The sequence below is a fragment of the Bison bison genome, unplaced genomic scaffold (assembly GCF_000754665.1).
Source record: "Bison bison bison isolate TAMUID 2011002044 unplaced genomic scaffold, Bison_UMD1.0 scf7180017864274, whole genome shotgun sequence".
In the NCBI taxonomy this organism is placed as follows: domain Eukaryota; kingdom Metazoa; phylum Chordata; class Mammalia; order Artiodactyla; family Bovidae; genus Bison; species Bison bison.
In genome coordinates, this window is record NW_011494846.1 from 6,593,789 (window position 1) to 6,608,626 (window position 14,838).

At 37.3% G+C, this 14,838-nt stretch overlaps 1 protein-coding gene across 1 annotated transcript in view; it reads left to right on the top strand.

The window, feature by feature from the left end:
• Window positions 1–14,838, top strand: part of CDKAL1 (CDK5 regulatory subunit associated protein 1-like 1) — a 622,071-nt gene that overhangs the window by 204,680 nt on the left and 402,553 nt on the right. The window contains exon 8 of the mRNA XM_010848824.1: window positions 13,698–13,818. Within this exon, the coding sequence (XP_010847126.1) occupies window positions 13,698–13,818 (121 nt within the window). The remainder of the gene's footprint in view (window positions 1–13,697; window positions 13,819–14,838) is intronic.

The window sequence follows — 14,838 nt, forward strand, 5'->3', positions numbered from 1 at the left end:
TGGAATGAAAACTGACTTTTTCCAGTCCTGTGGCCACTGCTGAGTTTTCCAAATTTGCTGGCATAGTGAGTGCAGCACTTTCACAGCATCATCTTTCAGGATTTGAAATAGCTGAACTGGAATTCCATCACCTCTGTTACTGGACAAGAAATTGAAATCTGATCCTCTCTTTTTCTTGAACATTTTGACAGAAGAATTTACTTAATGAGACAAGTTGTAGGTTTTCTTCTATTAGGTGATGTCATTGGCCCTTCCTTAGAAAATCTAATCTTGCTAGCAACTGATGTTGAGAAAGAATGCTCAGTTAATATTAAACTTCTGTATCTAATGTTTGAAGATGCACATATTTTCTTTGAAAACTTCATCTCATAACCCTCTACAAAGCATACAGCATACATGCAGCCATTGCTTCGGAGACTGCAAGAATAAATACCAATTTTGCTTACTAGTTTGAAGATGGAAAAATTCATTTGCAGAATCTCCAGTTAGGAGATCAACTATGGATGCATTTTTAAGTAGAAACTTAATCAGTACTACTGTTTTATAACAAAGCATATGCTGTATTGAGTAAGAAAGAAATAGCAATTGAAATGTCTTCGTGAAAGATGCCTTCCAACACATGAAATCTTTATTGTAACTCTGAAATTCAAGTGCACCATTTCTTTAAGCTGCCCTGAAGTCTGGTGCTGTAATGGGTGAGAATCATTGATTGAGACTATGCAGGGTTATGCTGAAATACTTGGCTCTGCTGCTCACAGTGTCATGTTTTACAACCCACACAAGCTCCTTGGTTCTCCATTTCCTGGCCCATAAATTGTAGGATATGGTAGGTCCCTTCAACTCGGAAATTTTAGGAGTGTTGGGAGTCTGCAGTATAAAACTGAGCTTCCGAGCCTGTCATTAGAAGGAAATGGTGACATTTTGGACAGTGATCTCTAGCAAAAGTTACTGTAATGTCAGTAGCTTTTTCTTGCAGCCTAATCTCCACATGCCAGATTTTCCTTTTTTTCCCCTATGTTGTCTTACTTACAAAATGAATCTGAAGGCATTTGTGGCAGACACACTGTGCATTTTTCTTCTCTGTGTCTTCATATTCTCCAGTGAAGAGGGTCTTGAATAAAGACAGGTCCCTCAGTCCTTTGCCCTTATTCCATTGCCTGGTATTGCTCTCCTAGGTGGTGACAGGCTATGGAATTCCCATTGTTGCTTAAGAGTTTCGTGCTTCTCTAAAGCAACTTTCAGTTCTACCCTGGGGCGTGTTTATTTTGGGGCTTTGAGACAGGTGTTTTGCATCTTGGTGGCTGGGATTGCTGGGGGGGGGGAAGTAATTTGAGAGGATTTAATGTAAGGCATGGATTTCACTTGCAGCAGTGATTCTGTAGAGTGTTTGCTGGGAGGGGGACCCTTCGCCAGAATGGCAAGGTAGTAGGGTCTTTTATTTGAACCTGGGGAAGCCAGGGGGGCTGGAGACTCTGCCACGTGGCCTCTCACCTGGATTCATTGCCTTGTGAGTCACTGGTATGATGCTAAGGATCCTGTCACTCAGGTGTCCTGGGGTGGGAAGATGGCCATGGCTGTCCGGGCACCTACGCTTAGACTTACCCAGGGTCAGGTACAGTTCCTGGTGCCCTACTTCTGCCTCTTTCTCTTCCTTCATATCCAAGAAATTGCATCAGAATGCGAGTGAGTGATCTGAGAGGGATGACCTTGAATCTACTTTGATTTATACATTAAAAAAAAAAAAAAACTATTTGAAAACCTGATTATCATTATCAATGCAATTATTTGTGACCTATTTCCTAGCCCTCCGGAGGTTTAAAGATAAATGGAATCTGACTTTAACTTACAGTGCTTTAAAGTTGTAAAAATCTCCCTGCTTTCTTCCTTTTGAGAAACGTCATTTGCATTATAGGTCTTGATAGGATTACAATTGCATTAATTACAGTAGCAACTGTAATTAACTTCTTTCTGGCTCTTTGTAGCTTACACTTTCGTATACGTTAATTCATTTGTACTCCACAGGAACCCTGGCATTGCTGATTATACCGTAATTATGGTACATTGCCGTGTACCATAATTTGAAACCTAGTCCTCTAATCTCAAATTCTGTTAAGCTGCTTACCTTGAATGGAGGGAAGTGAGAAAGTGAGACCTATTTATTATCTCCATCCCTCCTGACTATTGACTAAGGTCCTGGCTCACCTGTTTCTAGTTCCCTGTCATATTCTCTCACATATTTTGTTCTTTTACATTCCTTGTTCCCCTCTTTGATTTCTTTTTCTCTCCCCTTCTCAGTTTTGCATGCGATTTAATTTTGTGCCAACATAAAAAACTTTTTTGTAAGGAGTTGATAAAGATTTGCTGGTGGCTCAGCTGGTAGAGTCCACCTGCAATGTGGGAGACCTGGATTCAATCCACGGGTTGGGAAGATCCCCTGGAGAAGGGAATACCCACTCCAGTATTCCAGCCTGGAGAATTTCATGGACCATATAGTCCATAGGGTCACAGAGTCTGAGCGACTTTCACTTCACTTCAATAAAGATTTGCTATATCTTTTAAAAAATTTCTGAAAAGCATATTTTAGTCTTAATCTTGTTGTAAAGGTATTTAATTTAGGAAATGAGTGATTTCCTAATATTCCTATGAATATTAATATTCATTAACTTTAAGCAACCAATAAAAAGTTAATCTAACCAAAAAAAAAAAAAAGCTAAGAGATTCTACAGAGCATTCTCTTGGGTGTTTTTTTAAGAGTAATTTTTGAGGGTTTTAAAGTAAAATGCAGTTTGTACAGTTTTTACTCTTAAATGATTAGGTCAAGAAATCCTTCTGTGTTTTTTAAGGATATAGCCTATGTTCTAAATTCTAGTTTTGTGTTTAGGCCAGATAAGTATTGAAGCTGTAACCAGAGGATTTTGATGTGGATAGCTTTCAGCCTTTAATATTTCATAATCAGTATTAATTGTAATTTCTTGAATTAAGGTTGTTTTTCTTTTCCCTCCAATATTCAACACTCAAGGTTTGAATTAAGCTTTAAAAATAATGTTTGACCAGTCTTCTGATTAGAACTAGGAATGCATCTCAAACCCACATAATTTCTACCTCATAAACTATGTTTAGACACATTTAATTTTTGAAGGTGTGGTTCTTCACAGTGGAGCTCCTTTATGCCAAGTCTTAATAAGTCTTTTCAGTGAATTCTGATTTTAGTGATAGGTTGGTTTTAAGAAGTGGAAAATGAACAAGCAGGAATTGTAGCAAAGATCTGTGCTTGCTGTGTTAGCAATATGGTGTCCAGATGTGCTGGGAAATGTATGTAGGAGTCATGTATGTAACTTGGCGTCTGTCTTGCTTGGCCTCCCACACTACCATGTCATTTCTCCTTGAAGCCTTTCCTGATCTTTTTCCTTTTTTAAGGAAAGCTGACCACTCTCTCACGGTGAACCACTGTACTTAAAGATGTTGATCACCTCTGGCACTTCATTCCAGTTATTTGTTTACAAGTTGTTTTCCTCAAGACCTTAAATCCCTTTAGGGCAGAAGTCACTGTGGTGACTCAGAACAGAATAGTTTTTTGGGGGTCAGGGTGTTTGTATTTGGGGAGTCTTTATGTTGTACCTAAATAACGAATATAATATTTCAAACATACTTCATTTTTCTACTCATCTGTGGCATTTTGGAACTTTCAGTTCCAGTTATGCGTGTGCATTAGTGTATTGTGATGGGATATAAAATGTGCTTCCTCTTTGTTTTCCTTATATTTCTACACATGTTTCCCTGTCCACATTTCTGCAGAAAGGCAGTGATAATGCCTATCACAAGGGGTTGAGGACCATGAGTGTGAATTTAAAGCCAATAAGCAAGTGCCAGATGCCCCTTTCCCTACCTTCCTTCCTTTGAGGCTGCTTTTATACTGTTTCCACCTCTCCTCTGTCATATTTTATAATGATTTGAATAATAGCAGGAGGAACTTGACATGTTCATTTGTGATTGGACTTGGGGGTTGGAGCTTCAGTTTTTGAAAGTTGAATGTGGCTTGCAGGTTCTCAATTCTTGTATAATATCATTCTCTCTTTTTTTTTTAAGGACCCTTGAATGCCATCTGTTATTAGGTCTGTTATCTCTGCTTTCCATTACTGGTACAGTAATTTGGGGAACATGGGTTTGAGCATGAGCAATGATTAAGTTTTTGCTTTGCTGCCGTGGATGCTTTACTTACTGAAACTGAAGTGTTGAGTAGCTTTACTGCTATAAGCGTTAAAGTCTTGGAGCTACTTAACTTTAGAATTCAGGAGAGCCTACTGTAGCCAATGACCTGAGTTTTTAAGAGTCAGTACTAAGGTGGAGTTACTGACATGGGACTGCTCGGACATTTGACTATTTTGATGTACACTTGGTTTAGATTGTGAAAAATACGTTGGCACCATACAAGTCTCCTCTCATTGTCGTAATATCACTTGTCATATATCCACTTGGAAAAGAGGTAATTAAAACTTACAATTAAGTGCTTTTTGTAATTTGCCTCCAGAGTGTATCTCCATTAATGAAGATACCTTGCTTATGCAGATTGTTTATTATAAGTATTCTTTGTCCAGTGTGATGACTTTAAAATAGTTGCCATTAGTTACACCAATAACGCTGTGAAAATAAAAGAAAAAAATTGCCTGAGAACATTCCATTCCAACATGTTTTCCTCTTTACACCTTCCATAGTTCCAGCTGCTGCTGCTGCTAAGTCACTTTAGTCATGTCCGACTCTGCGTGACCCCATGGACTGCAGCCTACCAGGCTCCTCCATCCATGGGATTTTCCAGGCAAGAGTACTGGAGTGGGTTGCCATTGCCTTCTCCCCATAGTTCCAGATCATACATTAATTTCACATCATTATAATTACAATATAAATACATTTTTGTGCAACAAGAGTTTTGATACTGAAATAACCCTCAAACTTTTAAGGGGGGTTAGGCTTTGTATTCTATTCTTGTCCTGTCTTCCTCTCCAACCCCAAACTCTGAAAATGCATGCTGGTAACATCAGAACTTTAGTAGGCTTTCTTCACTTTTACTTTGATTCACGCTTTGAATTCTGTCTTTTTGGACAATTGATTCTTACTATTCTTCTCTTATTGTCTTTTTTCTAAGTGTCATTGTTCTAGTTAACATTAAAATTTTTCATAATTGCTGAAATCTTAGTAGTTAAAATTGGCACTCAGATTGTACTGATCTTGTGTTTTTGCATCAATTCTGGAATTTCAGGTAAAATTTTCCAGCTTAGATTAGCTGCTTCTCTCACTTAACCCAACTTCTTTGTTTTACTTAGCTCTCTTCTTTTAAGATGACAGCGTTTCAAGAGACTTACTAAGTGTGACTATTGGAGAATGTTGGCTTTCTTGGGAGGAGCCTACATCTAAAGAATGACATTGGTTGGAGTAGAGACAAACTTGGCCAAAGTTTTGTTTTTCTGTGTAATTAAGTAGTTAAAAAGCCTTTGGAGGCTATGCCAAGAAACAATGCCAAGCATTTGGTAGAAAAACAGAGTAAATTGAGCATTGGCTTTCTAATATTCTTAAACCATATTCAAATTGATGGGACTGTATTTACTTAGGTGAGAGTTGTGTTTGTAGTGCATTTACTCGTTTTTAGAAATTTTTGCTTGAGTGTCTGTCTGTCTTCTCTTACCCTCTGTCCCCAGCATCGTGTTGGATTGCTTTATTAGGAATTTTTCCAGGGGGCTGACCCAGAGCTTAGGGTTCAGATAGGTCTTTGGAATGTCTATTAATAGGACTGAATTTGTGTGAAGTGAGAGCAGTTAGTAAGGGATGAAAAAAAATTGGCATGAGGCCTCTCTGGTGGTGGTAGAGGTGGGTGGTCACATATTAAGGAAATAATGAATGACCTTTAAAATTAGGTGGAATGGATGAAATATTGAAGGAAAGTCTGGCTGTTAATAGAGCCGTTAGAAGAAAAAGAAATTAAAGGGAAAAGAAATAAACAATTGAAATACAAGTTGTCAGATTACCAGTGCTTCTCTAATGTGTAATGATATTCTAAGGCTTTTGTACAACTCACTTTAGTTTGAAGAATCAGAGGGGGAAGTTTGATTTTTATATGGAAACATAGTTTCATTAATAAATATGTATTTTTTTTTTTTAGGTAGTCCTATTTCTATCACTCTGTGTGTCTATTTATATATACACTTATATTCCAGGGGTTGGTACGTTTCTGCTTGTAAATGACCATTATAATTGGATTCCTGATATGTCGACAGATTGGGTTTTCTAGTATGTATGGGTGGGATGTTTTTCCTCAGCTCTAATAACATTCAGTGTGCAGTTAGCCCTGTGCAGTTAGCCCTGTGAGATTTGGAAAAGATTATTTGCTCCTGAAAAATCCAAAACAACATTGAATGTTGATTCAACAAGTATAGCAATTATTGTTCAAAACATGCCCTTTTCATATAGGTTTATCAGTATTATGAATTCACAAGTATGCATAAATAGTGAATTATGTAAAGCAAACTAGCTTTAGGTTCCATACTTTTAATGTGTAATAATTTTAGCTAATAAAATGGTTTAGTAACATTCTTTACTGAATTAGATCAAATGTAAAAACCAGCACAGAATCAGGGTTTTGTAGCTGATTTATAAATAACTGCTGAAAGCCTCAGGCTTAAAATTAAATTTGGTTTAACAGGGCAAATTTTATGTGACATTTGTAACAACTTAGAGAGATGTTTATTAAAGATGGTTAATAAGCCCACTGAGACATATTTGACCATTATTTAAAGGAGATGAAATGTGAATTTACATTGAAAATTGGAAAGATAAAAGATCTCTGGAAATAGAACATTTGAGTGTGTCCCATTCTACATATAAGGCAATCTTCTTTTTTCATCGTTGCATTAAAACCATACATTTCTGTTTTAATCACTTACATCTTTATTTCTGTCTCCTCAGTGGTCTCATGTTATTATCGGTTGACGTGGTTACCCTGAGCATAATTGTTTCCAACTGTTCCTATTAATACTTCCTTCTCTTATTATGTGTGATTGAAAAAGTGAAAGTTGCTCAGTTGTGTCCGACCCTTTGTGACCCCATGGACTATATAGTCCATGGAATTCTTCAGGCCAGAATATTGGAGTGGGTAGCTGTTCCTTTCTCCAGGGAATCTTTCCAACCCAGGGATCGAACCCAGGTCTCCCGCATTGCAGGTGGATTCTTTACCAGCTAAGCCACAAGAGAAGCCCAACAATACTGGAGTGGGTAGCCTATTCCTTCCCCAGGGGATCTTCCCAACCCGGGATGTGAACCGCGGTCTCCTGCATTGCAGGCAGATTCTTTACCACCTGAGCTATCAGGGAAGCCCATTGAAAGGATGTAAAAATTAATATTTTCACTTGGCTTTTCTTTCAAATTCTGTTGTCCTGTTTTCTTTTCTTCCTCTCCTTCTCTTTAGCCACAAAGGGTGATGAAATTCACAGTAGTCACAAAATAAATCAGTATTCATTGAACAGCGTTCTCTTTCCGTTACAGTGCTAGGCATCAGTGACCATCCAGAAGGAATTGAACAGAGAAGCCATGTGTGGGTGTCTAATGGTGGACCATGTGGCTTGGTCCCTTCAGAAGTATAGCATGTTCATTTTCAATATAAATTTGCTCTCAGAGTTTCCTTTTTGCCTTCCACATTTTTATTCCTTGAGCATGTTTCCCTTTCCTGAGTCCTTTTTTCCTATCTTTCTGTCCCACAGATAAACCTTGTTTAAGACTTCTTCAGTTTTATTCTTTATTTTGCCAAATTTCAATTTTAGAGGATAATACTGATACATACTCATATAATGGATAATGATTTGTATTAATATTAAGAGTATATGTTTTTATTCTGTGGTCTGTAGATATAAGGAGTTAATTTGATGCAGCAATTCTGTTTGCAAAAAGATTTTTAAAAGAGATGGTATATAACAGTTATAAAAGTTTTATACTGCTAGCCTGTTTTTATTTTTATTTTTAGTAATCATTATGTGATTGAATTTCCTTTCTTTCATCTTTGGCCAGATATAATGAAGGGCTTTTATATTATTTCCTACTTTATTTTTAGTGTAGTATATTTTTTCAATTAAAAAAAAAAGACCCAGACTATTGTTAGGTCTGCCACTCTTTAATGAATCATTGGATTGGAAAATAACTCATTATATCATCTGGCAGAGATATGTTCCTTTATTTGCATGTAGATAGTGGAGATGAATAATTTATCAAATGTTATTAGTACGGGCTCATATTGCTGAAGTCTCAGCAGGATATAATGAAATTTGTCTCATGCTAGTATGAAAATAGCATGCCTTTGCATAGTCATTATTGAACTTTTGGCATCTCTCAGAACTATTATGTTATCATGCCAATCTTGCTCACCTCTTCATTAACTGGACTTGTGATGGAAGAGTTGAACTTATCTGAAATCTGTGAAATCTGGTATGCCAAATGCTTGCCTGAGTCGAGCTGTTTCTCCATCAGAGCAAGAATTTTCAGAGTAAATGAAGTACTTAATGTTTCTTATTAAAGTGATTAGTACAAAAAGGCTATGACTAATGGTTTTATTACTTCTAGTCCTGAAAAGCTGTCTGTACAGGAGATGTTTAAGCAATATATCTTTCTGAATTGAGGGATGATGAAACATACATATAATTGCTTATATGAATCTTATATCTGTGCTAATTATGTATTTGAAGTTATTTTAAATAATTGCTTTAAAAAATTTGGCTTTGGTTATCTTGTGGCATGACTGTATGTGAAGGTCAACAAATCTCCCCACAAGCAGCAATAAAACTGGACAAATGGTCAAAAACAAACCATTCTGGCACTGTGGAAATTGACCAATAGCAGTCAGCAAACTGAGAAGTGTTTCTTTGTGGTAACAACTGAACTTTGGGTAAAAACAGTATGAGTCTAAGGTGTTTGTGCTTTCGGTAAGAACAGTGTGAGTCTAAGGTGGTACTGTTATTTTCTTTCCCCAGCTCTATAGGCAAGGTTGTTCACCTAGGGCAGAGCAGGCTGTGAAGACCAGCAGCTTCACTGCTGCACCAAGAAGCCTCAATTGACTTGGAGAACTGTTTAGACTTTAATGGCAAGTGGCTAGGGGTGAGTAAGTTGGAGGCGGGGGAGCGGGGGTCGGTAGGTAGGGGATGGAGTGTCTCTGACTCTATATACCTGAAGTTGTAGCTTGTTCAGCAGAAGTAGTAGACAGACAGACTAGCCACAGCTTTAGCAGAGACTTCTGGGAAGTGAGAAAGAGAGGATGCCTGATAACTCTTCACAGACTGAAAGTTGATTAGAGGGTACATGTGCCCAGCAGGGACCAGAGTGGGCCCAAGCCACTTAAACTTACCTGTCTGTTGGAGCTTGCATGCACACCCTGAGAAGATGGGAGAGGACCCAAAAAAGTCCAGGAGAAAGTAAAAGGTGGGGCAGACTTGAAAATGGCCCTAACATTGAATGCTCTCAGCTCACACACAGATTAGTCAACAACACGTAGTTAGGACTTTTACTGGCTTAAGGCATTTGAGCATATGTTGACTAGTCCTTCACTTAGCTTTGCTATGCAGATACAGAATTGATTGCTAGGAAGTTACGTCTGGGGGCATAAAAGCCAAAAAAACCAAGAAGGGAGATCAATGGCCGTTCATTGTGGAGACATAGAATTCACAGATTTAGTCCATTGTTTAGTGAATTACTAAACAAAGACAGCAACAACCTTTAGGGGATAAATTTGAATTGAGAATTGCTGCAATATATTACCTAAAATTTCTAATATTTAATAGAATATTATAATAGATACAAAGAAACCAAATATACATGTAAGTGAGCCACTTTGCTATGTAGCAGACATTAAACACAACTTTGTAAATCAACTATGCTTCAATGAAATGAAAACAAAACCAAGTATAACCATAATCAAGGTGGGACAAAGCAATAAGTATCAATTGTCTTTGGCCAGAAGTGGTGGATTTAGAAGACAGAGACTTGATAGAACTAAGTGAAGTGATGTTAAAAGTCTTAAGAAAAGGATGATGACAGTGACTTGAATAAAGAATTACAAAATAATGGAAATTATATGAGAACCAGTGGAAAATCTAGAGTTGAAAAGTACAGTACCTGAAGTGAAACATGGATTAGAGAGGCTCAACTGCAGATCTGAGATGGCAGAAGAACATTTGTGGATAGACTAGAAGAAAGACCAGGCTTAGGTAGAAGAGCAGATGAAAAATGAGAAAGGCCTCAGAGACCAGTGGGACATCTGACACACCAACAGATGTATCATCATGGGAGTCACAAAAGAATCCAATAAAAAAGCAATAACAACAACAACAACATTTTTTAACAGTACTGGATGAAAACTTCCGAAAGTTGATGAAAACTGTTTCTTTTGGATCCAAAAAGCTAAGTGAGTTCCATGTGGAAAAATCCCAGAGATCTGCACCTATGCACATCATAGTCATCGTTGAAAGAGAGGGAAAATCTTTATTGCATAAGACAAATTACATATTAATACTATGTGTGAGAGAACAAAAAGATTAATGGTTGACTTCTCATCAGAAGCAACAGAGGTCAAAGACAGTGGAGTGATGCATTCAGTACTCAGAGAACAAAACTGTCAACCAAGATTTCTATATTTAGCAAAAGTATCCTTCACAAATAACAGCAAACTAAAGACATTTCCAAATACCAATTTTTCTTGGTTTATAAGAAATATTAAAGATAATTTTTCAGGCAGAAAGTGGTGCCAAATTGGAATTCCCAGGAGGAAATGAAGAGGGCTAGAAGTGGTGATTTGGAGAAGGCAACGGCACCCCACCCCAGTACTCTTGCCTGGAAAATCCCATGGACGGAGGAGCCTGGTGGGCTGCAGTCCATGGGGTCGCTAAGAGTCAGACATGACTGAGTGACTTCAATTTCACTTTTTACTTTCATTCATTGGAAAAGGAAATGGCAACCCATTCCAGTGTTCTTGCCTGGAGAATCCTAGGGATGGTGGAGCCTGGTGAGCTGCTGTCTATGGGGTTGCACAGAGTTGGATGTGACTGAAGCGACTTAGCAGCAGCAGAAGTGGTGATTATGTGGGTAAATATATTGTACTCTGTACATGGTATTTTTAACATTTTAAAAAACATGCAATTGTATAAAACAACAATTCTAGCATTATATTTTTGGGTTTATACAACTATTTGAGGGCTTCCCTGGTGCCTCAGATGGTAAAGAATTTGCCTGCAATGCAAGGGACCCAGCTTTGATCCCTGGGTTGGGAAGATCCCTTAGAGAAGGGAATGACTGGCCACTCTCTCCAGTATTCTTGCCTGGAGAATTCCATGGACAGAGGAACTTGGCAGGCTACAGTCCATGGGGTTGCAAAGAGTTGGACACGACTGAGCAACTGAACTGAACTGATGTTAATATATGTGATGACAATAGCACAAAGGAGGAAGAAGGAAAAGAAATGAAGCTGGAGCAGTTGAATATCTGTGTGCAAAAATAAAGTTAGACCTTTATTAAAACAAAAAAAGTAACACAGTGGGCCCTAGACCCAATTATTAGAGTGAAAATGATAAAACTTGCAGAAGAAAATGTAGGAGAAATCTTTGGGCTTTTGGTCTAGTCAAAGAGTTCTTAGATATGACACCCAAAGCATGAGCTATAAAATAAAATATAGGTAAGTTGAGCTTCATTAAATTTAAAAAAGTTTCAGTTTTCAAAATATGCTATCATGAAAGTGAAACTCTAAGCCACAGACTGAGAAAATATTTACAAATCATATATGTCATAAAGGTCATATAACCAGAATATGTAAAGAATTCTTATAATTCAATAATAAGACAAACACTACAACTAAAATATTGGCAAAATACTAGAGTAGACATCTCCCAGAGAAAGAGAGCCCAGTAGGGTGTGTGTGTGTGTGTGTGTGTGTGTGTGTGTAAAAGCAGGTATTATTATGCTACTTGTTCCCACCATCATGGAGGCTGAGAATTCCCAATGTCTGTAGTCAACAAGATGAAGACTCCAGAGACCTGATGTGTAGTTCTGGTCCAAGCCCAAAGGCCAGAGAATCAGGAGAGTTGACGGTGTAAGTTCTGGTAGGCAACTGGGAAGGCATGAGACCCCAGAAGATCTAATATTTCAGTCTGAGTCTGAAGGCTGGCAAAGACCGCTTACTCAGCTCAGTAGTCAGGTGGGAGGAGTTCCCTCTTACTCAGCCTTTTTGTTCTATTCAAGTCTTTGATTAATTGTACTATGCCTACCAGTGTTAGGCTGAGCAATCTGCTTTACTCAAGTCTACTAATTCAAATATCAGTCTCATGCAGAAACACCCCCACAGACACACCCAAAATAGTGTTTGGCTAAATGTCTGGGCACCCTGTGGCCCAGTCAACTTTACGTATAAAATTTACCATTACAACATGTTACCAATTGGGAATACAGTTGGCTAATCACATGAAAAGGTGTTCAGTATCATTATCATCATGTAATGCATAGTCACTCAAAGCACAGTAATATACCATTACATGCCCACTGGAATAGCTGTTCTCAGAAGTTACAGTATAAGGTCTTGGTGATGTGGAGAAACTCAAACCTTCATACATTGCTGGTGGGATGTAAAATGGTAGTACTTCTTTCAAAAACAGTTTTTTCTTATAAAATTTAAATTTACAGCATAACCCACAATTTTCCTAGATATCTATCCAAGAGAAATGAACACATATATATGCATGAAGATCTGTATTCAGATATTCATAGAAGCATTATTATAAAAGGTTAATTGGAAACAGTCCAAATGTTCATCAGCTGGTTGATAGGTTAACAAAATGTATATTTGGTATGGGAGCAGGGATAGACTATAAATAAGCTTGAGGGAATTTTGGAGGTGATGTTCTAAATGTTCTAAAAATGGGTCATGATGACTGTACAGCTGTATAAGTTTATTTAAAAGTGTTGAATTGTGTATGTACAATGGGTGAGTTATACAGGATGTACCTCAGTGATATTATTTAAAAAATCATATGTATATATATAAATAAAATGGCAAAGTAAATATGGAAAATAATAATTAGGAAATATCAAGCAGATGGAAATTCTTTGTTCAGTTCTTCCAACTTGTCTGTAAGTCTACAGTTAATTCAGAATTTTAATGGGTCTTAGTGTTCTGATTCTTTTGTAATGGTTTTTGAAAAATTGTTTAAAAACTTTTTTTTCTTAAAAATCCAACCCTCGTGTGTCATTTTATCTCAGCTTTTTATTTTTCACTTTTTTGATTGACAGTTTGCCTTGAGCAGATGATCTGCTTTTGTACTTGGCCTTCAGGACCAGTGCCCAAGTGAACCCTTCCTACTTTCTATACATGTCTGTGTTAGAGACCACTCAGACCTGTGGAATGACACTCTGAAGATATTCCTATTTCTCTCATCTGTGCAGTATAAATGTGCAAATATTCTAAGCAAGGCGCTTATGACTGGAGGACTTGGCCACAGCTGCCTTTCCCTTTGGTAGTATTACTTAAGGTCAATGATTATATCTTCTCTGGGTCATTTTGTTTGTTTTCTTCTTTTTATAAAAGAAAAAGTTAAATGCGAGTATCAACAGATTTGTTGAAAGCAGTAAATTAAAGTGATGTTGTATGACTCATGCTCACATATATTTATGTACTTTATTTGAAGGTCACTCTGTGAGACTGTTGGGTCAGAAAAAGGATAATGGAAAACGTTTGGGGGGAGCACGACTGGATTTGCCAAAGATTAGGAAGAATCCACTCATCGAAATCATTTCCATCAATACTGGGTAAGCTTCTCTTGCATTTACTCATTAAACATTCAGTGTACTCTAGTTTTTTGTTTATTTGTTTGTTTTCCTGGCTATATGATATAGGAAAGTAATTGAACATTTCCATGGGAAAGAAAAATAAAAAATGAATTTTTTAAAGAATCATACCTGAATATCATTCCCTCTAAAATGTTCCCTGTACACAGTTACGCTTATATTTGCAGCAAAAGTTTTTGTCTTTATAAAGATAAAAAATAAAAAAAATTAACATTATTCTAACTTTTCCTTTTTGGTTATAAACATGGATTTTATTTTTCAGCTCTGCCCTTGGATAAAATCTTTTTAAGAAAAGTATTTCATTCTGTAAAATGGTTACTACACCCATCATCTTTGACTATTTTTTGAGTGGGTTTTATAGTAAACATTGCCCAAGATCCTAACCATATTCTGATTCTTAACTATCTGAAATGAAGGTTTTTCAGTGTTACTTTTATGAGCCTTAAACTGCAAATAAATACACGTTGTGACTGGATATCAAGCACTCTGAGTTCTGCCTGACTCTTAACTCCTGGAATAACCAGTCATACTTGGTTTTATTTCCTTTTGTTTAAATTATGACTGCATCTGATAAAGTTACTTATTTCCCACTTCGATCTACATTATCATAGGCTGATAATAAACTTAAATTTAAACCTCTAGGGGTCCCTCCATTTATGCGTCTGCCTCACATTTCCCACAGATTTAAGCCTTCCTGCTCCTTTAAAATTTTATCTTCCTTCCCTCTTTTAAAAAATTGTTCTTTACCTGCCCTTTGCTTTCTTCATGCTCTTTCCCATTGAGAACAGGTGAACTTATCTTTCCTGCTTCAGCATCTTCCTGCCTCTTTCCCAGCCCGTGCCATCCTTTACCCCTACACTATGGCAACTGTCTTGTCACTGGTCATCTTTGCTCTTGTCTCATCACCTTCTGGTTCATCCCACCACTGCGACCAAAGACCAAGGAATGTTAATTTTTCCCTAAAAGCCCTGGAGGCCTTTC